Here is a 19,140-nt window from a genome sequence, read left to right on the forward strand (position 1 = left end):
GCTTCTATCCGTGGGCTGTTAGGCTGCTGAATGAAAATAGAACAACAGGGCAACTGACTTTTGGGTTTGGTGGGTGTGCGTCAGTAAACGAGGGGAATTAAGACTAAGCTGAGTGGGGGGTGCTCGTGTAATCTCACTGTATACAAGGTGTACAAGTGACAATAAAGTATTTCAATATAACCCTGAGGTAGAACTAGGCTGAGAGCCATTGGCCCAAGGTTACCCAGTGAACTTCATGGCTTCATGGGGATTTGAACTCTAGTCTCCCAGGGCTGCTTCAGTTTAAATGTGTGGGGCCAAGAGGGAGGGGTGTAGCTTAAGGAAGAAAAGGAGGGTACTCTACGTCCCCAAGAAATATTTACCGTAAATGGTTGTACCCTTATGTGCAGCATTTCATGTGTTTCCACTCCAAGCACTGGAATAGTTTATCCCATGTTAATTCAAAGAAATGAGAACTTTATTTACGTGGAAACTCTTTCCACACTGCAAACATTCATATCACTTTCCGCTGTATGCATTTTTTGATGGGAAATTAGTGTTTTCTTCGCACTGAAGCTCTTTCCGCACTCCGTACATTTATATGGTTTTACTCCTGTGTGAACTCTCTCATGACAACGGAGGTTTGCATTTGTATTGAAACTCTTTCCACACTTCAAACAGTGATACGGTTTCTCCCCAGTGTGAATTCTTTGATGAGGAATGAGGTCTCTGTTCAGGCGAAAGCACTTTCCACACTCCAAGCATTTATATGGTTTCTCCCCTGTGTGAATCGTTTGGTGAGACGTGAGGTGCCTTTTCTGTGTAAAGCTCACTCCACACACCAGGCACTGATAAGGTTTCTCCCCTGTGTGGATTCTTTGATGATAACTAAGATCAGTCTTCCGAATGAAGCTCTTTCCACACTCCAAGCACTGATAGGGTTTCTCTCCTGTGTGTAGTCTTTGATGATTACTGAGAGTTATATTCTGTCTAAAGCTCTTCCCGCACTCCAAGCACTGAAATGGTTTCTCTCCTGTGTGGATTGTCTGATGGGAAGTGAGGTTTATCTTTCGAATGAAGCTCCTTCCACATTCCAAACACTGATACGGTTTCTCCCCTGTGTGAAGTCTTTGATGATAAGTGAGATTTATCTTTCGAATGAAGCTCTTTCCGCAGTCCAAACATTCATAGGGTTTTTCCCCTGTGTGAGTTTTTTGATGACTGCTGAGAGTTATGTTCTGTCGGAAGCTCTTTCCACACTCCAAGCACTTATATGGCTTTTCCACAGTGTGGGTTCTTTGATGAGTAGTGAAAGCTTTCATATCACTGAAGCTCTTTCCACACTCCAAGCACTGGTGTGGTTCCCCTCCTATGTGAATTCTTGGGTGTGTCATGAGGCCTGTCTTCTCATTTAAGCGCTTTGCACCTCCAAAACATTTATATGGCTTCTCCCCAATGTGGATCCTTTGAGGGGTAGTGAGGCTAAAACTTTGACAAAAGCTTTTTTCACATGCTGCAACAAAGATAAGAAACAGGTAAGAACTTGAGGTAAAAATGCTAATGTTTTAGTTGCTAATGTTTTAATCAATAAAAATTATCCAGTATAAGAAACGTGCAAAGAAGAATAATGCTAAAAGTTGATAGATTGCTACACTTTCTAAACAGTTTTAAACTAGTACAGAAATTATGGGTGTTGCAGTCCTGTTATGTCTGTAATGCTGAAGGTTCTGCACTCCAGGACAAGTGAAACTTCAACCCTTACCAAGAAAGGTTGCCATCCCACCATTCTCCTCCATGACTTCTTTATGCAGATCTCTCTGATCAGGATCCAGAAGTGCCCACTCCTCCTTAGTGAAGTACACAGCCACCTCCTCAAAGGACACGGGACTCTGAGAAAAAGGGAAATAGTTGAAAGATTACATTAAGATATATTGATTCCCAAAATCCATGAGACTCTTCAAGGAAGAGGGGCTATTCTGCAGAAATGAAATCTCCTCTATAGATAATAGTTTGTGTTATCTATTACCTTGGTTCCCAAACACTTTGCCCTGTGGATGTTGTATGATTTTTAATTGTACTTTTATTTCCTATATTGCATTTTATCATGTGGCAATTTGAATTCCATGGAATGATTTAAATATTTGACTTCCTTCCAGGCAGTTCCGACAGAAGAATCCAGAAGCAGGGATTTCAGTTCAAGCCTTGGGAGGTGGGGACCGAGTAGCCTGCCTCCAGTGATCTGTCCTCCCTACCTGATCCAGTTCAATAGCAACTGCTTCCCCTTCACCACGAAGCAGAGATGGCTGATGAGGTCTTGCCAGCATCATTTCATCACCTGAGAGAGAAAAAGCTGGCGATAAGCCAGGAGCACTTGCTCCTCTCATAGGTTAATCGATGCGTCCCTAAATACACATGGGTGTTAGAATTTTTTTTATCTGTTAAGCATATTTCAGAGCCTTATATTCCATTTTATATGTGTGTGAAAGGACATCTCTTCCCTGGGCCCTGGGCTGCCTGTTTCTTCCCCCAAAAGATTAAAGGAGCCTGTGGATTTATTTAACACTTGACCAAGATAAACCCAGTTGAGATACATCCCATCAATCATCATTATTATTATATTTATTTATATCCTGTCTTATCCCCAGACCGGGACTTGAGGCAGCTTACATTAATTATAACCACACAGATGAAGTACAAAAAAGCTAAAACATAAAAAGAGAATAATTAAAATGTTGGTTAAACTCTAGAAGAATTAAAACAATATAAAAACAAATCTATTAAGATAGATATTAAAAACAGCACTAGTAAAAGTCCTTTTCCACTAGTAAAAGCCCTTGCCTTAAAAAACAGTCAATTCCCAAAGGAAATATGGTCTTTCAGATAGCTTGGACCTAAGCGGTATAGGGTTTTATAGCTCATAACCAGCACTTTGAATTGCACCTGGAATCAGACTGCAAGCTAATGTAACTGTTCTAACAAGGGAGTTCTTACCCAGTGGCTCCTGTCCAGTGTCTGATGGAGCCCTCTCTGCCTCTAGGAAATCCAGGCCAGCTTTGGCAAATAGACCTGTAACCTGAAACAACATTAAGAACTGGAGACATCAGCTGTGGAGAAGGATTGGAAAAGGAATGGCAGAGGCAGAAACCTGAAGGGTTATTGGAAGTCTTTCCTTGGATGCTTTCCAGAAAAGGTTTGGGCAATTAACAGAGAAATCTGGGATGCCCTCCCTGGAGCCTACTTAATGTATTTTCTCCCTGTTGTAGATTGTAATATGCTGTGTTTGATGCTGTATGATTTTTTAAAAGGTACTTTTAGTAGATTCATTTCTTTCATAAAATGTATACACCACTTGATTGTAAAAAATCGTCAAAGCGGTTTATCTCAAATATTGCATTTTTTGTGTTCCACAGAATTCAATTTGCTATGCATTAAAATACAAGAAATAAAATAAGCAACCAAGAGGCAATTAAATGTAAATGTAAATATTTAACGTTGACCAACTGAATGAAAATCATGGACCACTAGCAGCTCACAGACCACAGTCTGGGAGACCCCTGATCCAGATGACAACCTTACCTGCTGCTCTGCCTGCTTCTTGTCCTCTGCCTGACTCAGGAGGAAACCTTCGGCCAGGGCCACTGCCTGGGAACTGGTCTCTGCTCCACATTCCTTCACCCATCTCTCCATCTCTGGGGGGAGGACAGCCAGGAACTGCTCCAGGATCACCAGGTCCAGGATCTGAGCCTTGGTGCGTCTCTCCGGCTTCAGCCACTGACGGCAAAGATGGTGAAGTCGGCTGCAAACCTCTCGGGGCCCCTCAGCCTCCTGGTAGTGGAAATGCCTGAACTTCTGGCATTGCACATTTGCGCTGAGGGTGTCCTCACCTGGAATCTTCCATCCTGTTCTTTCCCACGGTTCCCCAGGGCTCCTGGCCTGGATGATAAACAGACCTCTTACTGCTTCAGGACCAGCTGAGACTTTCTCTTCCATCTTTGATCTCTGTTCCCTCCAACAGGGTCCAAGAAGCTTCTGTTGCTTCTGCCGAAGACTGCTGTTACTGGAGTCACTGCCAAGTCCTAAAAATTCAAGACATTGTAGGGTGAGTGAATTATTACACTGTCAGGACATGAAGATTTTCCCTGAGGAAATGTAGATGAGTCCAGCCACCCATCAGAAGGAAGGGCAGGTGAATGACAAGAGGACTCTTAAGATGATCTTCTGGGGAGGTTCCTTCAAGTGTGGGCTATGGATCAAAGCCTTCAACCTGGTTGAAGGTCAGAAGGTAGCTGGTTTGGTGTAGAGCTAAGACCTGGAAGAGACTAGGGTTCTAGTTGCTACCCAACCAAGAAGCCCACTGGGTGACCTTTGGCCAGTCACTGCCTTTCAGCCCAACCTACCTCACAGGGTGGTTGTGAGGATAAGATGAGGAGAGGAAGAAGCATATCTACTACCTTGAATTCCTTGGAGGAAAAGGTGGTATGTAAATGTTAACAAATAAATACATAAATAAGGCGCAGCATCCATCCAACAGCTCTGTTGTTCACAGCTCCTCCCTCTCTCAGTTGTACATAGAAAAACAGGACAGTACACATCAGAAAGGTGAGTTGGGGGAGCTCTGTTGGGAAAGTTGGTTTAGGGTGGGTTACAGAAAATTGGTATTTCATTGACAAGTTAATATGTATTCAGCATTTGTGACTGAGTTAATTTCCCAGTATTTGCTCTCTTCCCAGGAACATAGAAAAAGGATTTAGCAGTGGCAGTGGCATTGACAATGCCATTACCATATTTTTTGCACCATAACACTCACTTTTTTCCTCCTAGAAAGTAAGGGGAAATGTCTGTGCATGTTATGGAGCGAATGCCTGCGGGTGGTGGTGGGGATCTGTTGCAGTCGTGAGCAGAGGATCCATGGTTCCCCTTCCTTTCCTCCTCCGTGGTTACAAAGCATGGATCCACATGGATCCTCAGGATTTTTGCATTGGGCTACTCCAAACTCACTGTCAGATCACATGTCTGTGGCCACAGCATGAACCACAAAAATCATATATCCACTATTTCCTTTAGAATATTTTTTTTCTTGTTTTCCTCCTCTAAAAACTACGTGCGTGTTATGGTCTGGTGCGTGTTATAGAGCGAAAAATACGGTAATTTACAGATCAGGAGATAAACATGTAGATACAAATCAAGATCCGCAGTAAATTGCGTCCCCACCTAGGGGACACAGTTTAGATACAGAGAAAAGTCGTTACAATTTCCAGGTGGAAATGCATTTGTTATAGGGGGAAAAATGGATGCCGTTTATTCAGTCTTGAAACTGAGATAAAGGCATTTTCTCAACGTTCTATTGCAGCTCAGGAACTTGACAGCTCGGGGAAGGGTTTCTATCCTAGGGAGTGCAGGGAAGGAGTTGGGGTGTCATCAAGCATTTATTTATATGCCCTAGAGTAGGCAAAATGACAGCTGGGTGTCCAATAAAATTCTTATATCATACGTGCAGCTGAGGATGAATTTCCTTAGAGCTCAGCTCAGTGTTGCACAAATTGGGGAGACACTCACCAGGCTACAGAAGGGGCCCTCGATGCAGCTCCTGGGAGAGTCAAAGCCCACTTTCGCCCCTACCCAGGAAGCCACCAAGGCAGAGCAGCATTGGCTCTGGAGGATCCCTCCTGCCCTCCTCCTCCCTAAATTCCTTTCCCCACCCCCACGCTTTTCCTCTCTAGGAACCTAGCTCAGTTGCTTTTAACCCTGAGGAGGCCATGCAGCACGATCTCTCTCTCAAAGCAGGCGCCAAAGAGGAAACGCTCACTGATGGGGCTCAACTGGCCGGATGAAGACTCAGCGGCACTTCGGGTTCCCAAGCGAACAAGGGGGGGGTTGCAGTGGGTGGGTGGGGGAAGCGGAAAGCAATGCAAAGACTGGAAAGAAATGAGAGGCAAAACACATTGTACTGTGCATGTTTCCCATTCATGACAATAGTCGAATGTGAACCTGAAGTTGAGGGATGGTTTCCTAGAGGGGACTGGGTCCCCCAGACAGGGGTCAGCAAACTTTTTCAGCAGGGGACAGTCCACTGTCCCTCAGACCTTGTGGGGGGCCAGACTATATTTTTTTGGGGGGGAAGTAGAAGAACGAATTCCTATCCCCCACAAATATCCCGGAGATGCATTTTAAATAAAAGGACACATTCTACTCATGTAAAAGCACGCTGATTCCTGGACCATCCGCGGGCCGGATTTAGAAGGTGGTTGGGCCGGATCCGGCCCCCAGGCCTTAGTTTGCCTACCCATGTTCCAAAGCAACTTGCCAGCTGCTTCCTGCCTCCGCCTTCACCTCCACCTTTGCTGCAAAGGCTGCATGGGGCATGGGAAGTGGCTGGGTGTCGGATTCTCAGGCCGCAGTCAAAGGTAACTGGCCATTCTCCAGGCATTCGGCTTGAGATCCTAGTTGACCTCTCCGTCTGCGTCTCCCGGCAGGATACAGGCAAGGTCACCATCGGAGATCCCACTCAGCGTGAGAGGGACACACCAACTCCTCCCTGCTTCCCTCAGGGAGGGGAAAAGAGACAGACAGAAAACTATTTACATGTCTTTATTTCTGTCATTTCTGCAGTACAGAGAAACACGTCTGCACTCTCCAGTCTCCAACAGTAGAGAGAGAAACTCCACCCCTGTACTTCCAGTACAGGTCAGATGACACTCTGAGCTAACATCCGGTGCTCAGTACAGTGAATAGACTGCCCCTTTGTTCCAATAGTACAGTCCCAAACATCAACATCCTGTTTTGCATTCCAGCAACTTGCAGCTCGCTCCCGCATTGCTGCTTTTTCCTTCTTTTGTTGTAAGGGCTGCACCTCGAGTTTACCTCCCAGGATGGGATGGGCTCCCCTTTGTGCTGTGGGTGAAGAGGGGAGTCAGAGGGGCTGGCGGGGCAAGGAGCCTGGGTGGAAGTGGATATGTGGGGAGATCAGCCAGTTAAATCGGGAGAAAAATGGGGGCAGAGCTTTTGAGGAGGTGGGGGTGCCAACTTGAACAAAATATTGGGGGGCACGCAAGCCCTACCCTGCATAATCGATCACATGGTGTGGCACAGACATACCATCTGAATAGCTATGCTTGTCAACATGGGGGCAGCCCCCTCCAATATTTTATTGGGCGGCCTGAAGGAACCTGGCCTATGGGAGTTGGCTCCCATGTCCCCCACGCATCCTCTGTGCCAACTTCTGTCCTTTGATGCATTTCTGCACGTGGCCCAGTCCTGATCGGAGGGGAGGGCGATTCTTCAAGCAGGTCATGGGAGACTTGGGAAATGGACGCAAAAAGGTGCCGTGCAATCATGTTTGAGAGAGAAATACCCTCCCCCCGCGCCAAAACACAACTGGTGAACCCCAGTTCCAGATGGTCACTGCTGTGTCCTACATAAAGGGGGAAAAACAGTTATGATTTAGTTGGAAATGTAGGTGAGCTCAATAGGCTAATAAATGACCTGAGAATTATTGTAAACAGGTCAAAACACCAGCAGGTGTAGAATAAATTCAGCAGTATAAAATATGTGGAAATAAAATGTGAAAAGAGAAGATATGGATTGATTAGAATATGCAGTGGTAAAAGACAGTAAAGTATCAAGCCAGGGAAAAGCGGAAGGGAATTAAATGTCTCAATTTTTTATTGTAATAATGTATGAAAACTGTAATGATGAAAAAACAAATAAAACTATATTGTAAAAAATAAAATAAAAAATCTTCTGGTCTGAAAATTTAATCAATGAGCATTTCTAGAGCTGAGTGGCAGCTTTGTTATGAATTAGCCTTGACAGCCAAGCTAGCCTAGACAACCTTTTAGCATAGAAGTCAAAGAAAGAGGGTGACAAAAGTCCTGAATGGCGTTTTGAGAACTTGCGGAAAGCAGTTTTCTCCTCCCATTCATAGTCCTAGAAGCTCAGGCTATCCCATGAAACTGACTGGTGAGAGATTCAGGGCAGGTTTAAGGAAGTTATATCTTATAGGGCTTTATTCACCTGCTGCACAATCCCATCAATGGATAAAAACCACTCAGGGAAAACAAGAGTGTCCCTGTTGCAATTTTTTAGATAAATAATTACATAAAGATATGGACAGTTTCTAATTGCTCACTTCCTGCCTGAAGCATTTCCTTTCCCCATTCATAGCAGTGGGCTGTATCTAATGTTAATCCTGCCCAAAGTACATCCACTGAACTTAAGGAACACAACAACTTGGGTCTGTTAATTTCAGGGCAGTCCAACTTTTCATACCAAGGGGGCTGCAAGAATACTTCATCGCAGAACATATGGGCCACACAATGAATTAAATTTCCATATCGTAAATTGAAGTGTTCACAATACAGTGGTGCCCCGCAAGACGAATGCCTCGCAAGACGGAAAACTCGCTAGACGAAAGAGTTTTCCGTTTTGGAGGTGCTTCGCAAAACGAATCTCCTATGGGCTTGCTTCGCAAGACGAAAAGGTCTTGCGAGTTCCTGCGGGTTTTTTTTTCCTTTTCCTCCCCTTTTTCTAAGCCGCTAAGCTGCTTATCAGCTGATCCGATCAGCAGATAAGCCACTAAAAGCTGCTAATAGCGCTAATCCGTCAATGGGCTTGCTTCGCAAGACAAAAAAACCGCTAGACGAAGAGAATCACAGAACGGATTCTTTTCGTCTTGCGAGGCACCACTGTATAGTTAATATTATTTAATATACACAATTAATGAAATTAATGAAATATACAGTATATAAATAAATACACATATAGTATATTTAATATATTTAATTATTAAAACAAATTTAATACACAAACAGATGTAGGTGCTTTCGTTAACAACGCATGACACACACAATTTTTTTTAAAAGGCTTTAAGATCCCCCCCCCCGAATGTTGTTGGGGGCCACGAAGAAAAGCTGGACCACCTTGGTCTACTCTAAGCAAGATTAACACTGGATATGACCAATTTGCATGATGTCTCTCTACATGAATTCCCTGATGGGAAGAAGGGAAAAATTGGGATGGAAGCATTTTTATGGATTCACCCCATGTGATTTCTCTGATAAGTGAGCATCACCCTCCCAAGTGTTAATACAGTTTCCCCCTTTTAAATTCATTGATGGCAATGGATATTTGTGTTTCTTTGAAGCTCTTTCCAAACTCCAAGCACTGTAGGCTGCATAAGAGTCTATTGGGGCAATGTCCCACCAAGTGAAATTTCAAGCAAAAGCCCTGTTTAGGGAAGTTTTTGATGTGTGACATTTTAATGTATTTTTAATCTTTGTTGGAAGCTGCCCAGAGTGGCTGGGGAAACCCATCCAGATGGGTGGGGTACAAATAAATTATTATTTTTATCATCATCATCATCATCATTTAACATCTCTTCCCACCCGTTCTCAAAACCTCACAATCATCTGCCAGAATACATGTGCGAAGTCTTGAAGGTGCTATTATTTTCTTTTTGTTGCCCTATTACAAAAAAAGAGTAGGATGGGCCACACTCCTGGCACTGATATGGATTCTTCCCACTGCGAATACCTTGATGAAGATGGAAAATGGTACATTTAATAAAACTCTTTTCACATTTACAAGCATTGATATTGTTTCTCCCCTGTATGGATTCTTTGGTGGGAAGTGAGACTTTCCTTCCAGCTGAAGGTCTTCCCACATTCCAAGCACTGGTAGGGTTTCTCCCCGCTGTGAATTCTTTGATGGCGGCGGAAATGTGTGCTTCTGTGGAAGCTCTTTCCACACTCCAAGCACTGATAGGGTTTTTCCCCTGTATGAATCCTTTGATGGGAAGTGAGACTGTCCTTCCAGCTATAGCTCTTACCACATTCCAGACACTGATATGGTCTCTCCCCAGTATGAATCCTTTGATGGGAAGTGAGACTTCTCTTGGTGGTGAAGCCAATCCCACATTCCAGACACTGATAGGGTTTGTTGCCACTGTGAATTCTTTGATGGGCATGGAGGTTGGAGCTCTGACTGAAGCTCTTTCCACATTCTAAGCATTCGTATGGTCTCTCCCCTGTATGAATTCTTTGATGACGACAGAAATCTGTGCTTCTGTTAAAGCTCTTTCCACAATCCAAGCACTGATATCGCTTCTCTTCGGTATGAATTCTTTGATGGGAAGTGAGATTTTTCTTCCAGCTGAAGTTCTTCCCACATTCCAAGCACTGATAAAGTTTCTCCTTGTTGTCAGTTCCTTGATGGGAACTCTGATAGATGCTCTCTCCACACTCCAGATATTCATATGGCTTCTCTACTGTGTGGAGTTTGTCATGGTCTCCCTGATTCTTGGTTTCCAACTTGTCACCTTCTGCAATGACAACAAAAACTTATTAGAGATCCTTAGGAGGAAAGGGAACCCCAAAATACTGAACAATGCCCAATAATGGTTGTGATGAAGGAAGAAATGAAGGGACTTTGATGAGAGGCAGATCTTACTACAGAATTAACTCTCTTTGGTCGCCAGCATTAACTGAGAGCTGGCTTGCTACAGACTGTTGAATCAGGCCTGTGTAAAACTGGGTTCGGCTTAGTGTAAAAAATCATTGGGTCATCACTGACCAATCACTCTCCCTTTCAGTCTAGCCTACTTCACAAGGTTGATGTGCAGGTAAATGATACAACCATGTCCATTCTCTTCAGAACTGTGAGGAGTAATAGAAAAGATGAAAATATGATAGAATGTAAAGGTTAGGCTTAGAAGTTCCATGGGCAATCCCTCACTTCTCTAGCTAAAGCAATGGTGGTGAACCTCTGGCACATGCGTCTGATAGGGTCTGTGAGGTTGTTTTCTGCTGGATCTGCAACTTCTGGTGTGGGAAGGTAAAACGCTGTAAATGAAGAACGAGGAGCTTAAAATACACTCCTGATTGCTCCTTGCTGGTGTGGCTCCCTCTCAGTAACCATCAGCTGACCGTCTCTGTCAGGATGCCCCACTGGGATCAGCAGCATTAGGGAATCCTTCATCAGGAACTGCCTAGGTCAGGGGTCTGCAACCCGCGGCTCCGGAGCCGCATGTGGCTCTTTTACACCTTTGCCGCGGCTCCGGGGCGGATACTAGCGAGGGGAGGAGGCGCATTGTGCGCCCCGACCCTCCCCACTGTGGCAGGCGCTGTACTGGCTGTGACGGTCACATGGGGGCGGTGCATGCGTTAGTCATGCACCGTCCCGACGCCACCTTCCCGCCCGCTGTCAGATATATTTGTTTTAAATGTCGCGATGGTTTTGCGGCTCCCAGTTTCTTTTTCTTCGGAAACGGGTCCAAGTGGCTCTTTTTGTCTTAAAGGTTGCAGACCCCTGGCCTAGGTCACCTGATAAGGCTCCTGGAGCTGATCAGCTGATGAGCCTGAGATTTATCACTTTGAAGTTCATCTGCAATTGCCCATGAAAGGCAGTTAAGCCAAATAGCAAATTATACAAATTATACCTACGGGACCTCCTGGTATGCCCCGCGGAGGACCTTAAGGTCCACAAATGACAACATTTTGGAGGTCCCAAGTTACAAAGTGGTTAGACTGGTCTCAACTAGGGCCAGGGCCTTTTCAGTACTGGCCCCAACTTGGTGGAAAGCTCTGTCACAAGAGACTAGGGCCCTGCAGGACTTGACATCTTTCCGCAGGGCCTGCAAGACAGACCTGTTACACCTGGCCTTTGATTTGGACTCAGTCTGACCCTTATGTTTCCCTCCCCTTTATGGTTTTGACTTTTAAAATGAGGCTGCATTTTAAATTGCATTTTAACATGTATTTTAAATTGTTCTTTTTCTTTTTCCCTATTATGTTTTTACTGAAATTTTATTGGTGTTAGCCACCCTGAGCCTAGCTCTGGCCAGGGATGGCGGGGTATAAATAAAAATTATTATTATTATTATTATTAGGGGTGGGTAGGACTCTGGGTAGGGAGGACTCTTGAAGAGATATTTCTACAAAGGCAAAAGCGGCATATAGCTATGGGAATCTGAGATGAGTAAAAGCCCACCTCTTTTCTGAGATGGATTGCTGTTTGGGCCAATCATGAAATCCATCTCTGAAGTCAGTGGTTTCCTTTCGCCAACCAGAAAATTAATGAGGGGCTACTTCTACCCTGAGCAACCCTGAAACTCACAGTTCAAAGGCCTGGGAAGTTCAGACCAGTCTGATAATTCTTTAGAAGGGCATAACTGGTGTATGAGTCCTGAGACAACACAGTAGATACTTGTCCAAATGCTGTACGTGGTGCCACTGAGCTGCATCAGATCATTCATCATAAAACAGACATACTGAATTTCACAGCAGATATTATCATCCAACGGGGAGCCATACCAAGAGACGCCACGATCACACAGTTCTCCTCCATGACGCTGTTATGCAGTGTTCTCTGGTCAGGATTCAGCAGGGCCCACTCCTCATCCGTGAAGTATACAGCCACATCCTCAAAGAACACTGTACCCTAAAATTAAAAGAAATTATATCCTCCTGATAGACAGAATAAAAGCCTTCTACTACTATTTGCTGTCCAATATATTCTATCTATTAAGTGCTGTGCTGTCTTAATTGGGTTCTTTTATTTCCCATTTTAAAAGTGGGCATTTATATTTTAGTTGGGACGTGGTTGGTGCTGTGGGTTAAACCACAGAGCCTAGGACTTGCCGATCAGAAGGTCGGCAGTTCCAATTCCCATGATGGGGTGAGCTGCCGTTGCTCGGTCCCTGCTCCTGCCAACCTAGCAGTTCGAAAGCACATCAAAGTGCAAGTAGATAAATAGGTACCGCTCCGGCGGGAAAATAAACAGCATTTCCGTGTGCTGCTCTGGTTCGCCAGAAGCAGCTTTGTCATGCTGGCCACATGACCCAGAAGCTGGACGCCAGCTCCCTCGGCCAATAAAGCGAGATGAGCGCCGCAACCCCAGAGTCGGTCACGACTGGACCTAATGGCCAGGGGTCCCTTTACCTATATTTTAGTATCTGTGTAAGTGGTTTTTACGCTGCTAATAAGTCTTGCTGGCACCTGTTTGTCTCGAGAGACAATGGAGTGTTCCTCTGGGGGTGAAGTCAAACCACAGAATTAGCAGCACCAAAGTGACCTCCCTGGGGTGCAAGCCTGAGAAGTGTGTCTGGAGATCCTAGGCTGCACACATGACAAGACCCAGTGCATGCTCACGAAAGCTTATACAGAGAACAAACTTAGCTGGCCTCTAAGGTGCTTCTGGACAATTTTTATTTTTTTATATGTATTTCGACTGCGTCAGACCAACACGGCTACCTACCTGAATTTTGGAAAATAGTCCCTCTGTAGCCTCTAAAATAAGCATGGGACCTTCTGTGGAGCTGAGACCAGGTTTCCCAGCTTCAGAGGATGCAACTGGCAGACATTAGATAATTGACTCTGGCGCAAAAGAATGTAAAATAAGAAGAACCTAAAATTGATAGCTAACTGCTAGATGACATGGCTCTTTATTCTCAGGATTAAAACATTCACTGAGTAGCTTTGAAAGCAAAGTGGAAGAGAGAGAGATTGCTAAAGTCTGAAGGAGAGGGCAGGCGCACCCAGACTGCCCCCAGTCTCTTGGATGACCCTTCCCTTACCTGATCTTGTTCCACTGAAACTGCTACCCTTCCATTGCAATGAGGAGATTCCTGAGATGATCTTGCTGAAATCATTCCTTCACCTGCAAGATATAAAAGGGGATAGAAGCCAGGACGCTTGTCTCCGAGATTCAGCAATGCATGCCTAACTACACATGGATCTTAAAGGTAAAGGTACCCCTGACCGTTATGTCCAGTCGCAGACTACTCTGGGGCTGCGCACTCATCTCACTCTATAGGCCGAGGGAGCCGGCGTTTGTCTGTCCCCAGACAGCTTCTGGGTCATGTGGCCAGCATGACTAAGCCGCTTCTGGCGAACCAGAGCAGCGCACGGAAACGCCATTTACCTTCCCGCCGGAGCGGTACCTATTTATCTACTTGCATTTTGACATGCTTCCGAACTGCTAGGTGGGCAGGAGCTGGGACCGAGCAACGGGTCGGCAAGCCCCAGGCTCAGTGGTTTAGACCACAGCACCACCCGCCACATGGATCTTAGAAGATACCTATTGAGTGTTTACTCATTTTATGTTATAGTGTGGAACACATCTCTCCTGCTTTGGATCCTTGGAAAAAAAGGTCGAAATGCTGGTCCCACTGTATAAATGCTGAAATGTTGTAAATCAACACATTTCTCAGTGGTGGAAAAGGCTGGAAGACAACAATCTACTACTCCAAATGATTAAAGGGACCCATGGATTTATTTCAAAATCAATAGACCAGATTAAGACCAATCCTCACCCAGTGGTCCCTGTCTGGTGTCCGATGGATCCCTCTCCACCTCTAGGAGGTCAGTCCCCTTTTTTGCAAACGGATCCTGTATCTGAAACAGTAACGAGGATGGAAGACATCAAATGGGGAGAAGGATTCGAAAAGCCACGACAGAGGTAGGAACTGAAGAGTTGCTGAATATTCTTCTTTGGATGTTTCCCCCCAAAAAAATTAAGAGAATTTTTGGGACGCCCTCCCTCACATTCTGCGCCCCTTGGGATTATCTAGATGAAACTCTCACCTGCTGCTCCTTCTGCTTCTTGACCTCTGCTTGACTCAGGAGGAAACCTTCGACCAGGGCCACCGCCTGGGAACTGGTCTCTGCTCCACACTCCCTCACCCAGCTCTCCATCTCCAGTGGAAGGACAGTCAAGAATTGCTCCAGGATCACCTGGTCTAGGATCTGAGTCTTGGTGTGCTGCTCCGGCTTCAGCCACTGACGACAAAGACGGTGGAGTTGACTCCAAACCTCTCGGGGCCCCTTGGCCTCCTGGTAGCAGAACGCCCTGAACTGCTGACGCTGCACATCTGAGCTGAGGTTGTCCTCCTCACCCAGGATCTTCTGCACTGTTCTCTCCCAGAATCCCTTACAGCTCCCGGTCTTGATGGCATCACGGCCTCTTCCTTTTTCGGGGCCTGCCGAGTTTTCCTCTTCCATCTATGCTCCAAGGAAGCTTCCAAGAGGTCTGAAGGAAGTCCTCGGTCTTCTGCCAATTTCAGTCTGCCCTAGTTAGAAGCGCTACAAAGACCTATAAAGCCAAGACGTTGTTCTGTTATTAGACGCTACACTGTCAGGAGAGGAAAAATTGTTCCCTGAGCCAGCCGGGAGGGTTCTCGCTAGCAACCAGGCCAAATTATAGTGATGCAATAACCCTCCTTGACGGAAAGTTATGAAGCAAAATGTGCCGGCCACCTTTTACGCCAGCTTTCCTCAAACTACAGGCCACGGGACATTCCTGGGCCTCAGCACCCTTCCAGGTGGGCCTTGCAGCCTCAACACTCCCCATCCTCACCCTTAGATATAAGCAAGGATGGCTGCTTCTCTCTGTTTCTCAGTGGTGTTGCAAAGGAAGGGGGGTCAGCCTGGTTCCTCACCACCTTCCTTTCATTGCTTTAAAGCAAAGAGTGAATTCAGAACTGTCATAACAAGTGAGTTGTTTTTGAACATCAGGCAAAAGTTAGGAATCACCCAGGGTCCCGAAGAGAGACTGTCCTCCAACACACCCTGGTTTAGTGCATCCTTTTCATCCTAGCAAGCTAAAGGCAGCTTTTTTTGTAACATCTGAGATCACGAAAAGGTTGTTTCCTGCAAATCCTTCTACACAGTCATTGTGTGCGACTGAAAGTGCCCTGCGATTCCATCCTGGCAGGTGTGAGCAATGGGGCTATGCAGTGCCCCACCACCAATTGGCCAGAGAGGGGATTATTAAAGGGGATTATTTCCCTTTCATACAACAGGATGTGGGGCAGTCATGAGAATTTTTCCCAGGGAGGAGCAAAGCATTGCTATGATTATTAAGTATTCAATTTATTTCCCGCTCTTCCTTCCAAAGGGGTGAAACACTGAAAGGTGGGGGGAGGCTAGTTTGTCCCCCAAAATGTACACACACCACACACACACACACACACACCCTGCCTCAGGTTCTACAAATACTAGAAACTTTGTCTCTCTTTTAAAATGGCAATCTGGATTATGGTTCGTGGAGAAGGGAGGAATTTTCCCCTTACACACCCACTAAACAAATCCATTTGACTACGTTGGTTTGCTTTTAGTTGGTGGTCACTGCGGCATTTGATTCCTTTGATTAAAAGACCGCTTGCAGTTTTAAGGAATGCTTTCCGTTCAGTCTCATGTTTGGGGGTTGCATGTCTGAATGGGCACATGCATGTCAGTCAGGAGGCTTGATATCGCCACTTGCTTTTGGGGGGGGGGAGTGCATTATTATTCTAATCAAAACTGCAGTCGAATACGCACTTCCATCGAGGTCAGCTCAGCGTTGTACTTTAAACACTTCTCTCTGGTAGGATTGACATCCTATGCTCTTTTAAAATCTGGGCTTTTTTGGGGAGGGTGGATTATTATTGGATTGCTGTTGTTTTTTATTTTGATTATGCATTTTGCGGTTTTATATTTTGATTTTATTCTGTGAACCGCCCTGAGACCTATGTAGGGCAGTATCTGAATTCAATATAATAAATAATAATAATAATAATAATAATAATAATAATAATAATAATAAAATAAAAATATTGGATTGCTGTTTTTATTTTGATTATGCATTTTGCAGTTTTATATTTTGATTTTATTCTGTGAACCGCCCTGAGACCTATGTAGGGCAGTATCTGAATTCAATATAATAATAATAATAATAATAATAATAATAATAATAATAAATAAAAATATTGGATTGCTGTTTTTATTTTGATTATGCATTTTGCAGTTTTATATTTTGATTTTATTCTGTGAACCGCCCTGAGACCTATGTAGGGCAGTATCTGAATTCAATATAATAATAATAATAATAATAATAATAATAATAATAATAATAATAATAATAATTAAAAATATTGGATTGCTGTTTTTATTTTGATTATGCATTTTGCAGTTTTATATTTTGATTTTATTCTGTGAACCGCCCTGAGACCTATGTAGGGCAGTATCTGAATTCAATATAATAAATAATAATAATAATAATAATAATAATAATAATAATAAAATAAAAATATTGGATTGCTGTTTTTATTTTGATTATGCATTTTGCAGTTTTATATTTTGATTTTATTCTGTGAACCGCCCTGAGACCTATGTAGGGCAGTATCTGAATTCAATATAATAATAATAATAATAATAATAATAATAATAATAATAAATAAAAATATTGGATTGCTGTTTTTATTTTGATTATGCATTTTGCAGTTTTATATTTTGATTTTATTCTGTGAACCGCCCTGAGACCTATGTAGGGCAGTATCTGAATTCAATATAATAAATAATAATAATAATAATAATAATAATAATAATAATAAATAAAAATATTGGATTGCTGTTTTTATTTTGATTATGCATTTTGCAGTTTTATATTTTGATTTTATTCTGTGAACCGCCCTGAGACCTATGTAGGGCAGTATCTGAATTCATAATAATAATAATAATAATAATTCCAAAGCGGCCACTTGACCCTGCATAGAGGGAATAGACCTGATCCCTGACTTGGGTGCTCTGGGGGGGGGGGATCTCGGATGGATCAGCTGAGCAGGCACCCTCCCCGCTGCAGCCCTGGGAATCCCCTTTAACCAAATGCATCAAACTGGGGCTTGGGGGGCGCGCGGAAATAGAGACTCACCAAACATCAGAGGTATCCACCGATGTAGCACTTGCGAGGCACAAAGGCCACTTTCGGACCCCGAAGGTGGGAAGCCAGGAAGGGGCACCGTGGGGAGGAATGTTCCCCCTCCTTCGCCCCCAAATCCCATTTCCCTTCCTCTCTAGGAAACCAGTTCCGGCCCATTTTAACCCTTGGAAAGCCAAGCGGCGAGAGGGGCTGCGCGTAGCTCAGGGGTGCAGCTCCTGCAAAAGGAGTGCGGAAGCTCCAAGTTCAATCCGCGGCATTTCCACGTGGCAAGTGATGGGGAAGAGATCCAGGGAGAGAGAGAGAGATGGCCAGGCTGCAACGTCAGTTATCTTAATTTGGGTATAACTGCAAACTGATTATTATTATAATTATTGCTGTTATTATTGTTGTTATTGGTTTTATTGATTTATTGGTTTGTTGCTTGTATAGGATATGCTTGGTGTTTTGTTGTGTTTTATATGTTGTAACCCACCCAGAGTGGCTGGGGAAACCCAGTCAGTTGGGCAGGATATAAATCACCGTAAAAGTTGTTACAGATAGGTAGCCGTGTTGGTCTGCCATAGTCAAAATAAAAAAAATTCCTTCCAGTAGCACCTTAAAGACCAACTAAGTTAGTTCTTGGTATGAGCTTTCATGTGCATGCACACTTCTTCAGATACACATCTGTGTGCATGCACATCTGTGTGCATGCACACTTCTTCAGATACACATCTGAAGAAGTGTGCATGCACACGAAAGCTCATACCAAGAACGAACTTAGTTGGTCTTTAAGGTGCTACTGGAAGGAATTTTTTTTATTTTGTAAAAGTTGTTGTTGTTGTTGTTGTTGTTGGGCGGGATATAAATTAAAAATTGTTGTTGTTCTGCGACTCTCAAAGGAGGAATCAGGCCCTGAACTCGAGGGTGTTTCGTTCTGGGGCTGCATACATGTCAAAGACACTGCAAAAGGATCCTGGGGAACTGTGGGTTGTGAAGGGTACTGGGAACTGTAGCTCCGAGGGGTACACTACAGTTCACAGGATTTGCACACGTGCTTTAAATGTATGGCGTGTGCTTTGCTCCAGAGCTTCTGATTTCTTGATCCAAAGGACTGGGCTGCCTGTAACTGATCAGCTTCAGTGGTGCCCTATGATCGTAGAATTGTGGAGTTGGAAGGGACCCCCGGGGGTCATCTATTCCAACCCCATGCATTGCAGAAATGATCTTTACATTTGGCTGTTTACTTCCAATTTAGGGGCTCCCCATTCCAGCACAGGAACCCTGGTCTGCCAGTCTCCTCTTTTAGAAGCAGCTAACACCAGGGACGCGGGTGGCGCTGTGGGCTAAAGCCTCAGCGCCTAGGGCTTGCCGATCGAAAGGTCGGCGGTTCGAATCCCCGCGGCGGGGTGCGCTCCCGCTGCTCGGTCCCAGCGCCTGCCCACCTAGCAGTTCGAAAGCACCTCCGGGGGCAAGTAGATAAATAGGTACCGC

General features: G+C 44.5%; 2 protein-coding genes and 1 long non-coding RNA gene across 4 annotated transcripts in view; 1 reads left to right on the plus strand and 2 right to left on the minus strand.

Moving 5' to 3' along the window:
- LOC309527446 overlaps positions 1–19,140 on the plus strand; it is a 74,240-nt gene that overhangs the window by 2,387 nt on the left and 52,713 nt on the right. Inside the window, exon 3 of the long non-coding RNA XR_014217224.1 lies at positions 2,136–3,293. This is a non-coding gene — a long non-coding RNA (uncharacterized lncRNA). The remainder of the gene's footprint in view (positions 1–2,135; positions 3,294–19,140) is intronic.
- On the minus strand, positions 436–5,846 carry LOC309527343 (uncharacterized protein). Of its 2 annotated transcripts, none has more exons than XM_082214124.1 (6): positions 5,536–5,846; positions 3,556–4,055; positions 2,971–3,052; positions 2,232–2,314; positions 1,742–1,868; positions 436–1,492 (listed from the first exon to the last, which is right to left on the minus strand). In XM_082214124.1, the coding sequence occupies exons 2-6, from the start codon at positions 3,967–3,969 to the stop codon at positions 462–464; spliced, it is 1,737 nt and encodes a 578-aa protein (XP_082070250.1). In that variant the 5' UTR covers positions 3,970–4,055; positions 5,536–5,846; the 3' UTR covers positions 436–461. The 2 variants fall into 2 exon arrangements, with proteins under 2 accessions (XP_082070250.1, XP_082070249.1); XM_082214123.1 differs by having other exon boundaries at positions 2,920–3,052.
- On the minus strand, positions 8,769–17,827 carry LOC309527388 (putative zinc finger protein 75C). Its single transcript, XM_082214210.1, has 6 exons — positions 17,662–17,827; positions 14,559–15,066; positions 14,288–14,369; positions 13,550–13,632; positions 12,288–12,414; positions 8,769–10,297 (listed from the first exon to the last, which is right to left on the minus strand). The coding sequence occupies exons 2-6, from the start codon at positions 14,973–14,975 to the stop codon at positions 9,558–9,560; spliced, it is 1,449 nt and encodes a 482-aa protein (XP_082070336.1). The 5' UTR covers positions 14,976–15,066; positions 17,662–17,827; the 3' UTR covers positions 8,769–9,557.

This window comes from Podarcis vaucheri (genome assembly GCF_965113315.1).
Source record: "Podarcis vaucheri genome assembly, chromosome: 2".
Taxonomy (NCBI): Eukaryota; Metazoa; Chordata; class Lepidosauria; order Squamata; family Lacertidae; genus Podarcis; species Podarcis vaucheri.